General features: G+C 33.9%; 1 protein-coding gene across 1 annotated transcript in view; it reads left to right on the top strand.

Annotated features, from left to right (window-relative positions):
- The first annotated feature begins 399 nt into the window (after window positions 1–399).
- LOC127865514 (sodium- and chloride-dependent neutral and basic amino acid transporter B(0+)-like) overlaps window positions 400–13,392 on the top strand; it is a 47,141-nt gene continuing 34,148 nt past the window's right edge. The window contains exon 1 of the mRNA XM_052405364.1: window positions 400–775. Within this exon, the coding sequence (XP_052261324.1) occupies window positions 734–775 (42 nt within the window). The 5' untranslated portion in view covers window positions 400–733. The remainder of the gene's footprint in view (window positions 776–13,392) is intronic.

Consider the following 13,392-nt stretch of genomic DNA (forward strand, 5'->3'; position numbering starts at 1 on the left):
GTCGTCCCAGATAAGCCTGTGCAATCAGCACAGGCTAATCTGTGACGACAATTTTTCGCCTAAAATGGATTTTCGATTTGGATAAACGAAGAATAAAATAAAAGCAGAACGTCTCGTTCCTGATTAGTTGTGCGCACGGCACTTTACGCACATGCTTTAAACCACCTTTTCACAGAGCGCGACTCATTTACATTATCCATAATGCGACCGTCCTTTGTAATCAACGAATTGAATCGACCCTCCGTAGTAAATCTAGCACACTTCAAACATGATCTAATTCATCTGTTCAATTTTATTCAACGCATGAATCGACCCTCCGTAGTAAATCCAGTACACCGCAAACATGATGTAGTTTATCTTTTCAATTTTATTTAACGCTTTATTCACTCTGAAGGTCAATTCTTACAACAGTAAAAGACTCACGGTAAAACGTTATGGTAGGATTGCTTTACGTGGACTTATTTGTGTTAACGTTATGCCTCACTGAATATTAAATTCCGTCATTCGACGTAAATGTTCGAAGCACATACCGAATCGAGAAAATCGGCGTAATCTTGAATTGCGGCCTGTATATATAAACCGTAGTCTTTAACTTCAATACAAATATTGTTTGTGCATGTGAGTGTTTTGATTTTAATTATTCTGCGAATCTTAGGACGAAGTGTAATTGTTTATCTGTAAAGGCTTTGGCTATTGCGTACGTATTCCATATACAAACGACAGGACTAGGAAAATGGGAAATAAGAATAAAAAGGAAAACGGAGACACAAAACCGGTAAGAAATTTAGAAAAATTTAATGGTGTTGATACATAATATAAAGTGATCGACCGTTTAAAAAATTCTCATACAATTTAATCGGAAAAAGGGCAAGTTTGGTGAATAATGTTTAAATAGTTCAACTGCTTAACTCAGATTTACGTCAAAGTGTTTCTCCACATTAAATATCAATAACAATTCAAAAACCTAATAATATCGTCAAAATATAAATTTGTTTAAGCTATAGCAAGAAAATGTAAAACAAATTATTGGCTTTACGCCCAGAAGTATGCTGCGTTCCTTACAAAATGTTGCACTTTATATGAAACTGTTCCCCCATCGTGTCCTTCCGTTTTCTTGAAAACAAAGAGTTAAATATTACAAGAATCATAAAACAATATGGTTAAGATAACTAAGTAAAAGTAGGCGTAGTTGTAAGAAAGATATTCTTTCGACGAATTCCAAACGCATAAAACGGCAAGTTTCTGTGTATGTGTGTCCTCTTTGTTTATCGGATAACTCATTTCTTGACCATAGCTATATGTGACGAGTTTAAAAATATCTATTTGGACAATCATACGAATGATTTGGGGTTTACATCTGCGCAGCTTTTATCTAATAATTTATGAAAATATTATACTTTCCGATTGTGTTTGTTATACGTTTGTGTAAGTGCAATAAACCAATTGTAAGTGACATAAATGCAATAAGCATAGCTAAACAACGTTTCTTCATGGCTCGTTGGTTATAAAAATGATTATGAACGTTTATGGATTGTGGTTACGAAGGTAGAATGTATTTTTATTGGTGTTATCAATTTCAAGTTCAAATCATCTTTAAAGCGTAAGGATCAGTCATGATTCGTATTTTTGGATTTAATTTAAAACAAAGCATGTGCACATTCTTTTAAAACCGACATCTAATTGACAACAAGTTATCTTTCAAGAATTGCATTTGGAGTATATGTCAAACATGTAAATCACAAAGGAACATATCAAAACGCGTAAACTCTGCGTGCTCATAATAAGTATAAAAACTGCGTTAACATGCCTTTGTGCTCATCTGATTGCCAAATATTGCCGCGCTGTGAGAAAAGCAGGTGTAATGCATGTGCATAAAGCGCCGTCCCATATTAGCCTGGGCAGTCCACACAGGCTAATCATGGACGTTACCTTCCGCCTAAACTGGATTTTCGTCAAGAAGAGTATTTCTTTAAACGGACAATACAATAAAAGCGCAAAGTGTTGTCGCTGATATGCCTGTGCGGATTGCACAGGCTGATCTGGGATGACATTTTACGTACATGCATTAAACCTCCTTTTCACAGAGCGATGTATATATATATATATATATATATATATATATATATATATATATATATATATATATATATATATATATATATATATATATACATATATACAAAAAACAATTTCAATTATTCGATGATGATAAACAGAAGCATTTCTGCAGTTTTAATGACGTATCGAAGAATGTAAATACATTATTATAACACATCGCTTGACTCTATACCGTGGGCAGACATTAATATTAAATCAAATATTATAGTTTTGTGCAGTCAATTGCGTCGGTTACTTTGCAATCATTCAAATACCCCACATAGTTTGTTTACAGCAAATTGCGACGCTTTCTTTGCATGTATTCAAATATCCCACGACCACAGAACTGTATAGTCGTGGTATCCTGTTGGATAAGTGTTTGGGTAGACGGTCAAATGTGGGCGGACATCAATATTCAATCTTTTTTTTTGCAGCAGCAAATTTCGTCGCTTTCCTTGCACTAATACAAATCACCAAACTATATACGCGTTAGATCCTCTTTGCATAGTGTTTGGGCTAGACGGTCGCATTCTCGTGCTCTAGCTCTTTCATGGATAAATTCAACCACCGCGCAGTGATTCGACTGGAACCGGCATAGCTGTATCAAATTCCTGCCTTCATAACCAACCACGTGATGATAGCCTAGCCACTTGGTACAATTAAGTTCCCGTTGTTATTTTGTACTTTTTTATTAAGGTAAAAAAATAGTATGAACCTAAACTTATACACTTTTTTCAAAATATAAATCATTTGATGCTAATTTTCATAATGTAATACTTGAAAAAACAAGAAATCCTACTACATCTGGTAGGATTTTCTTGTGATGGCAGAGATTGTATGTGAGGGCATTAAACGACAACGTTGCGTGGAGAGTGGGATTTAGTGTGATCGATAGAGGCAACAAGCAATGAATGGTAAATCACATCGGCCTCATTGTATCAAATGAGATTATACATGTAATATTATACACTTTAAAAAATATTTTTAAAATCTACTTTTGTCTTGAACAATGGTTTGTTATTTTTAAGTTCACACTTAAGGAAAAGGACGTCTAAATAGGGCACGTTTATTTCTCACATTTTCTTTTAAATATCTTAAATGCAGACAACAAGGCGTGAGTATTAAATGACGTTAGCTTCAATAGAATAATTGCCCAAACCCGTTAACCAGTACTGCATTAAAATTACACTCACAATAAGAAATTCACCCACAGATTAAACGACCGCCTGTGTCAAAATGCGTCTGTGCCATGGGTTTTTCACGACTAGGGTGTTACAGTACACCTTAATTTGTTATTTTTTAGTGCATTATAGATTTTATGATCGGCGCTTGGTTGATTTAATGTTACAAAAAAACTTCAATAGAAATAAGTCATAGGATACCTCAGGTTTGCTGCATAATGAAGTATTTTAAAAGTATATGAATGTGCCTAGATTTTGGACTCCAGTTCAGGGTCTGTCTTATTGGGCATTCGTTATGAGCTATAATGTGCCGACATTTTGGACTCCAGTTCAGGCTCTGTCTTATTATAGGGGCATTCGTTATTAGCTATAATGTGCCTACATTTTGGACTCCAGTTCAGGCTCTGTCTTATTATAGGGGCATTCGTTATTAGCTATAATGTGCCTACATTTTGGACTCCAGTTCAGGCTCTGTCTTATTATAGGGGCATTCGTTATTAGCTATAATGTGCCTACATTTTGGACTCCAGTTCAGGGTCTGTCTTACCTACATTTAGGACTCCAGTTCAGGGTCTGTCTTACCTATATTTTGGACTCCAGTTCAGGGTCTGTCTTACCTACATTTTGGACTCCAGTTCAGGGTCTGTCTTATTGGGCATTCGTTATTAGCTATAATGTATCTACATTTTGGACTCCAGTTCAGGGTCTGCCTTATTATAGGGGCATTCGTCATTAGCTATAAGCTAAATATGTTCAATCGACATAACCGATTTTGATAAACCATTTTTGTACAATAAGTGTAAAAAGTTCATTTTAAATGATAGTTTGTCGCCAATCATGATTCTAAATATAATTAACAACCGAACGCTAACTTAACGTTAAATTGGTTGCAACTCTATACTATAAATATCACACTCTATACGTACGGTTTTTACTACTTCAGTGTGCAGCTACCAGTGTTGACTTAATGGATACTTAAATGAAGTTTTTGAACATTTTGCTATTCAGACATAAATTGCTTTTACCGACATGTAACGGTTCGCTGATCAGATAATTAATGTTAAAGCTCCCATAAATCTGAACAATTAAAGGTAACTTGAATGCTTGTGATATTCATAGATTTCAGTCCCCACTGTTCATGTGTCTATATGATGTTCGTAAATATAATATAAATAACCAGGGACGACACTTTCCGCCTTAACTGAATTTATGCACAATATATACTTTCTTTAAATAAAAAAGATCATAAAAGCGGAAAGTGTCGTCCCTAATTAGCCTGTGCGAACTGCCGAGGCTTATCTGGGATGACACTTTACGCACATGCATTAAACCCCCTTTTCTCAGAATGAGGCTTAAAAAGATTGAAGTCCTCACTCATATGATTAAATATACGGCAATGATCTGGTATCGCTATCGTGTCGAATTGTATGGAAAAAAGGGAATACACATTAAATACGAAACGCATTTACGCAATGAACAACCGCCTATATCTAACGGCGCCAACACTATATGCTTATGTACGCAATCAAATTCATTTGTTTTCAATTTACTCGTTTAACGATGTTTTTTTTTATTGCAAGAACGATTATTTGATAGGAGAACAAACATAATGACAATAAAACACGTATTGCTTGTTTGCAAGATACGAGTCTATCTATATGGAAAGGGGGTTAAATGCATGTGCGTCTGGTTGGATGTGCGTGAAGTGTCGTCACAGATTTGCCTGTCAGGGACGACACTTTCTCTTATCATTGTATTGCTAGTTAAAATGAAGACCTTTCTTGACGAAAATATAGTTTAGGTGGAAATTGTATTCCCTGATGAGCCTGTGCGGACTGCACATGCTAATCTGGGACGACACTTCACACACATGCCTTAAACCCTCTTTTCACAGAACTGGCTACGTATACTCGAGGATGACATTTGCAGATAAATATTTGACATCCTAATTAAACACTGACATGCAATCGGCTAAATGAAACAAACTTCTTCATAATAGCCGTATCTCCGTTTGGGATGGTATCTAATTTCACCAAAATCGTGTCTAAGTAATTTTTCGATGTTTTAATTTGCGTTATCTTTGCATAAATTTTATATCCGGAATTCGTTTGAATGATTACGCATTGGGTGTGAATTTGAAACTGAATGCACACTGTGATGGGAGTTTTAAAATGTGTCTAGAAGATAAACGTGTGCATCCATTTCGGACTCAAATTCATGACCTCTTAAGTGTTTTATTTGGCTAGGCTTTTTTACATAGACAATGATATTGCATATATCATTTTTGCATCTACTATGATAAATTGACTGTTGTATTGAAGAAAGTAAATATGTCATACATGTTAGGTTTAACCTAAAAGTTAGAGGATCATGAGATATTAATCAAATATAAAATAACATAATATTGTATTGGACTGCATGCCGGCAAATGTGTATAAGAAAGTTATGCTGTGGATACATCATGATGTAACCGTAAATAGAAACACCGATATTATTACAGTTAGTTCAAACAGTTAAAGCCTGTAACAATACCGCTTAATTATACTAAGCGTAAATGTAATATTTATAGCACAAAACACGTAACACATACGAATTAAAGGCAATGCAACGGTTTTATGGATCTCTGAACAGCTCCATTGTTCAATAACTAGTCACAAAACTCTTTTGCTTACAATAAAAAAATTGCCAATAGTGTTATAGCATCTTAAGTAAAAAACTATTTTTTCTCTCTGAGCAAAGTAAATACTACAACAGATCCAAATAACTTGACATTTCACGTTCATTTGGAAGTTATATGTTGTGTTTTGATTTGATTTATGTCTTTGTTGCTGTTTTATGTAATTGACGAGTTGGTGTTATTGTAGATCAACACAGCGTCGTGTATGAATGTGTTTTCGTTGACACGCACACTGTTGAATGAAGAATTATACACCCATATGGAATATAATTTGACTTAAATGATTGTTTACGTGTTATATTTAAAAAACAGTCTGATTTTTTAAATAACGCATCCGGTGTAAAGATATATGTGTGATAAATACCTTTTTACTGTTTGTCTTGTTTAAATTAAACATATTGTAAACTATTTTAAACAAAAAAATACCATTGCATCGGAAAGTGTCGTCCCTGTTAACTGCACAGGCCAAATTAGGAAAAACACTTTAAGCACTTTACGCACATGCTCCCTTTTTACAGAGGGAGGCTCATATAATGATGAAAATCATATACCTATCGGCCTATCCGTTAATTGTGTACCTATCGGCCTATCCGTTAATTGTTTACCTATCGGCCGATCCGATAATTGTTTCCTATCGGCCTAACCGTTAATTGTTTCGCTGTGAAGTGTTAAATTCATTTACCTAGCGGCCTATCCGTTAATTGTTTCGCTGTGAAGTGTTAAATTCATTTACCTATCGGCCTATACGTTAATTGTTTCGCTGTGGAGTGTTACATTCATTTACCTATCGGCCTTTCCTTTGAATGTTTCGCTGTGAAGTGTTAAATTCATTTACCTATCGGCCTATCCGTTAAATGTTACCTATCGGCCTATCCGTTAATTGTTTCGCTGTGAAGTGTTAAATTCATTTACCTATCGGCCTATCCGTTAAATGTTACCTATCGGCCTATCCGTTAATTGTTTCGCTGTAAAGTGTTAAATTCATTTACCTATCGGCCTATCCGTTAAATGTTACCTATCGGCCTATCCGTTAATTGTTTCGCTCTGAAGTGGTAAATTCATTTACCTATCGGCCTATCCGTTCATTGTTTTGCTGTGAAGTGGTAAATTTATTTACCTATCGGCCTATCCGTGAATTGTGTCGCTGTGAAGTGTTAAATGCATTTACCTATTGGCCTAGGCGTTAATTGTTTCGCTGTGAATTGTTAAATTCATTTACCTATCGGCCTAGGCGTTAATTGTTTCGCTGTGAATTGTTAAATTCATTTACCTATCGGCCTATCCGTTAGTTGTTTCGCTGTGAAGTGTTAAATTCACCTTTTAAGCCTTGATTATTGCTCGTTGGTATGAATTTACAATCGCCTAAATAACATGTCATCAACTTGAAGATGATAGTGAATAGCCTTATGAAGTATGTTTAACTTATATATCGACAATGGAAACTCGATATACGAGCGACACCTACTCTAGACGTATCAGGATCGTGTGCGTATCCAGGCGTTAGCACCAAAAGGTTACTTAGGCCAGTATCGTTATATTTGTGATAGTTAAGGGCCTAGTCTTGTTATTTTTTTGATATGAAACCGCTCCATAAATCTAGGGTAGTGTGTTAAAGGCCCTATAAAGGTGACGATCCGTTATTATTTACCGATTTTTTAATATTTTTTCATATTTTATTTATAAGGGTTATCAAAAAACAAAAAATATATATATATATATATATATGCTATTGGACATTACCCCCCAAAAATGAGCAATTCAACTTGTTTTGATGGTGTTTACCAACAAACAGTTTATTTACATCACTGTTTACTCCGGAAAGTGAAAGTGACTCAGGTCACCATAAATATATTGTTGATTTTCAACGTTTTCCGGTATCACTCGCAAAGGAGGTCTCTTCTTAATGGTTAAAACGTTTGTAGTGATCAAATAAGTTACTTGCTGCTGGTAAAAAGTTGTTTAAATAAAATAGAATTATAATTGAATTTCCTTTCGGCTATTGGTAGCATACGTCAACGCTTTGAGGCTACACACCACATTAGTTGCAACGTTGTAAACATTTCTTCCAATTATGAAACGGGTATATCTTCCATAATTCTTGACAACGTTGCAACTAAGCTGTGTTATTAGCATTTTGTATGCAAGAGTAACTGAAATCCGGTAAAAATTAAAATTAGTTTAAATACATAATAATTGGATTTGTCACCTTATAGGGCCTTTAAGGTGTTGTAATGCTAACCTGCACTGGACCCATATCAGCATAGAGGAATACACTGCTTATATTTAAACAGTGCACGTACATGAAATGTCTAGTTAAAGCTTTTTTTGTCTTAATGTGATATCAACGTGATATCACACGTGCGGGGTAGTAGAAAAACCCTTTTCCTATCTGACGAATACAAATATTCAGAAGGAGCACTCCGTTAAACTTTTAGTCCACTTAGAGAAAAATTTCTAAATAGGACCACTACTAATTTATCAGATGTTCGTCACATAATAACTTATTTTTCATCGCAAGCCCGGTCCATTTCCCCCCGCGCCGGATTGTTTTAATGAATAGTTTTATTTTTTATTAATTTGGGTTAAGCCCTTAAATGCTTGGAAATATATTCTAATTGGAAAAATTAAGGTATCTTGTCCTTTCCTGAACGGGAATGTTCTCCTGAGATTTTCTGAAATAGCCAATTCTACCAATTATATTTAAATATAAAATCATTACCAATTCGTCTGATAACGCTATGTCGGCAAACATTTGTTAAATGTATTTAAAGGCAAGAAGAGGAAATGGAAGACTTTAAGCTAAATGGAGTGCACACACGTGGCAAAATTTTAAATAATACTTACATCAAAATGTTGCTATTATGTTTAAATTTAAATGCGTTTTACACAAATGTGAAAATGGTTCGTTTTTACTTGCGATTACAAGCTTTAATATTTTGTTATCAGGGGGAGTGGGTTGACTTCAGTTGAAAAACTGATTAATTTCATGTGGCTTATAGATGATATTTTTTGGCATATGAAAAAAATGGCAGCCTAGGATATGTGCTGCTTTGGAAGAAAAAAACAAGGGATACATATAGTTGCCATGCATTCTTTAGTCTAGGCATTTAAGGAAAATTTGCAAGGTCAGGTTTTTAAAATACGAATAAAGTCTGGAGATGAGAAATGATGAATAATTGGATAAAAAACAACAAGATTATAAAAATCAATGGAGATCCAGTCTTATCTCGCGGCCCTGTGTTATCTCTGATGAACAGCGAGACTTTGACGTCTACGTCCGCTTGATACCATTTAACATGATTTTATGACTTCGCACACACTAATTTTGTACAAGAGAAACATGACAGCTTTAATAAATTAAAGTGATATAACAACTACATAAAATACACATATAGTACACTGTACGTGTTTCTGTCGCAATATTAAGCGATAATACGTACTATTAAAGTCCGAGTTGTCTCTTTTTAAAGTTTACCTTTCTGTAATGCCTTTGCGAACAAATTGACTATTTCATTTTCAAATATAAAGATTAAAGCATAACAGTTATGGTGAAATCCAAATCTATAATCAGAAGTAAACTTTGTGATTTTAACTAAAAGCGTTCCGGAGATATTCATAAGCGCATTTTTGCATGCGTTAAGGTACATGTTTTTATTGAACATACATAGCTTCCGTTTCCATAAACTTCATCATGTATTTTGTCATGTTTTTTTTTTAAGTATAATTATTTAAAGGTTATACTCAAATGTATAGTATAAAATTATTGTTGTGTTAATAATTGAAATAGTTCTTGAGATGTTCATGAGAAAACATTGTAAAATGTTACGATTGCTTTCTTTTTTTCTTTTAAGTGACATTTCATGAACTTATTAAGCGTTTTGACAAACAGCGGTAGGTTTCGATTCGCTTAGTTTTCAGATAAATGTACGGTCCACAGTTTATGAGCTGTTATTTGTGTCCTATATTAATTGTGTTCACACGTTAAATGCAAACTGTAGTTTTGGTTGTTTTATTTAGCGTTCAACCTATTAAGCGATAAACCTGTTCCAATTCATTTTAGTTTTTTTATTTAAGCGGTATAATATATAAGAAATAGCAAACAACACCACGGACCGTTTTTTCCTTTAAGTGACATCCTAAGCAAACCCTCCAAGATATGAAAAAGTGAACATTACGAAGTCCGCTTTATTGGTAACTGCTCGATCACTGGCCAAGATTTTTGTTAAATATTTCTTAAGTGGTTCACTTTTATTGACCATATATACCAGTTTATAATCAACTTTTCACCCAGAGGGTTTGATCGTTTTCGATTCTGTTTTTCAGCGTAGCTGTCTTCGATTGGCGTTGACCTTGATTTCGCGAGATTATTATAAGCAGCAGGAACCGTGGAAGACATACCTTTAAAAAAATACATCATGCTTCAGAACATTCCAAATTATAATTTAAGGACTGCATCTTCTTGTGTCATTACTTTAATCCCACTATATTGTATACACAAATTATATTATTGGTTATTTTTGCGTTCTTTTAGAATTTATCAATTTTTCATCAAAACGCAGTTTGACCGGCACACTCTATCACTCAACCTTATCCATATGGAATCTGATTAATAAAATTAGAATATGAACAGGTAGTCAGATACAATTTAAAAATGTGCTTGATAAGTGTATAAAACAAGTGTCCATTGGCAAACAAAAACAACACGTTCAACTACATGGTGACAATAATAATGTTATTTTAAAGTCCATATAGGTCCAGGTATTTTGTCCCTCACATAACTATCAACAGTTTTATAAGCATAAAACAAAGCTATTATTTGCTGTCGATGCAGCCCGTGTTGTCATCCAACGACAGCTTCATTCGGATGTGAAACATAATTCTGAGCCTGTGCTAACAACACATAAGCGACATTAATGTTGAGTAATTGTTTAAAGTAGGGATGTGAACGAATACTGGAAATGATATTCGAATATTCGTTTGTCATTATTCGAATATATTCGAATATTCGATCTTTAAACCTTCTTTTAAAATGTCCGAACTTAGGACCGTCCGGAGCAAGCAACGATTCCTGACTGCCACAAATACCATTATAAATCGTATCTTATGTGCAGCTTAAAAAACAGGATATAGTATATTTTTGTTAAGACCATTGATAACTATGCTCTTATTTAAAATAAATGTTTAGTTTCATAAGATGTAAGATATTTCAGGAAAACACATTACCGTAATTCTAATTTATTTCAATACTTATAATTGATTTTTTGTTGCGCTATTTTTTCTGGAATAAAAAACGATTCAAGAACGATTCAATCGATTTAGATTTGATAAATTAAATTATGATAAGATAATCATTGATTTGATATATGGATAACGGAATGAAAACATACAGTCCCGCGAGTTGAGTGATTGTTCCGGCGTCCCGATATGAAAACATGTGTTAAGATATTCGTAAAAACGTAAGATATTCGTAAAAACGTTCTATAATTTCACAATCAAATTCGCTATTCAAGCTCTGTGTGGCTTATCGCTAATCCCTTTATTGCCCCCTATTGACAACCCAGTTCTACTGCTCGAGTTTAACTTTACAGGCGCGTAGACAGCTCGTTAGACTTCATTTAAGATTTAAAGGTGAACCATTCGTGAGGAAAAATCAGCATGTTCAAACTTGTTCTGTTTTCTGTTCTCTTCAATATATTAAAGGTACAGTAAGCTAAGTGAACAAAACAATAACTAAACTTATCAACTATGTAAGAATTAATCTTAATTGAAGCATAATGTTAGTGATGTTACGTATATTAATTCGGTAATTTGAAACGAATGAAGTTATCATTTTAAGTCCCCAATATTTAATGCTTAATGGCATAACCATTAAATATATATAAGCTATTTAAATACAAACTTCGGTTAATGTGATATTTTATGCATGTGCTTTCGTTCCAAAGAATTATTTTATGTCTATTTTACTCATTTCATATTTCAAATATCGATTCTCTCTTGCAAAACGCAGTGTTGCAAAACGCACACTTTAATTGCTTCAAACTTTATACAGCCGGGATTCGATCATAAATTTTGTGAAGTTATGTACAAAAGCACAAACTGTATTTACCCGGGATTCGATTACAAATCTTGTGACAACATATTTTAAAAGTATGTGTTCGTTTCGTGTTATTGCTTCATTGCACCCTACTTCGTTCCATGTGAATTACCGTGTCGCTAATGTAGACTAACCACAATATTTATTTATCATCACGATGAATTAATGAGTATTGTGCTTCAATGCGTAAACATCATAACCAGACAGATCCTTTTAAAGCCCCATTAACACTCAAAATCAACGAATATTTCGTTAATTATTTCGTAAAATAAAGTTTACCCATACTTAATCAGTGTTCCGTATATAATGGCCACAATTTCAACGCTAGATGTGATCTGGTAACTATGTATCTTGTTAAACCTATGTAACCATGCCACATCTAGCGTTAACATGTTGGCTATTGCTTTAATGAATACTGATTTTGTATGGGTTAACTTTGTTTTACGAAAATTTTACAAAATAATCGTTTATTTTGAGATTTAATGGGGTTTTGAATAAAGTCTTTAACTAAGTTTCTGGCTTATTACTTAACCAGTGGCCGCTGAGGGTTTGCATTGAGTTTATGAAGATATTCTTTCATTAAGTTCTTAAAAACGTCCACCTCTCGGTCACTAAAAGTTTTAGCCCGTTTTTCGCTTATTTCTATTGTGCCAGAGTGCGGCAATATTGGACAATGTTCGTATGACAAATTGCGCGAAAACGACGTCATTTTCAGGGTTGCATTGTTGGTAATTTCACGGTGGTAAGTCAACGAATTTCAAAGGTTATGTTACAACTAAGTTACCATCGTTTATACAAATACACTTATATTGCGGTAACATAACTATGCAAGTAGCTGCGGTAATCAAGTTACTAAAATTAATATTAACCACTGTTTATACAATTGACCGCTGAGGTTAAAAAGCCTGTCAAAACACAGATTGTTAAATGTTTATAAATATACGTAAATGTTTTACATGAATTTACTTTCATTTTCGACTGATTTTCAGAAAATAGTTTGTACATATTGCATAAATATGTATTGATAGCAAAATGACGATTGGTTCCTTTCCTTATACCTTCCCTTCTGCCAATTATCATCTCGTTCATCGATAGAAGCTGTTATGAAAGCAATGACTTATAATGGAAACAAAAACTGCAACTTAATACATGTACTTATAACTTTTTTGGAAGTATCTTTGCTTTAAAATATAATATTCGAATATGAATGTTGAATTAGAATATTCGGCCGATTTTCGAATATTCGAATATTCGGTCCCATCTCTAGTTTAAAGTAATATACTTAGAATTCGTCTGAAGAACTACGTGATTCTAGTCATTGGTGTTCAGTGGTGTATACTCCT

This window comes from Dreissena polymorpha, chromosome 1, assembly GCF_020536995.1.
Source record: "Dreissena polymorpha isolate Duluth1 chromosome 1, UMN_Dpol_1.0, whole genome shotgun sequence".
NCBI classification, from domain to species: domain Eukaryota; kingdom Metazoa; phylum Mollusca; class Bivalvia; order Myida; family Dreissenidae; genus Dreissena; species Dreissena polymorpha.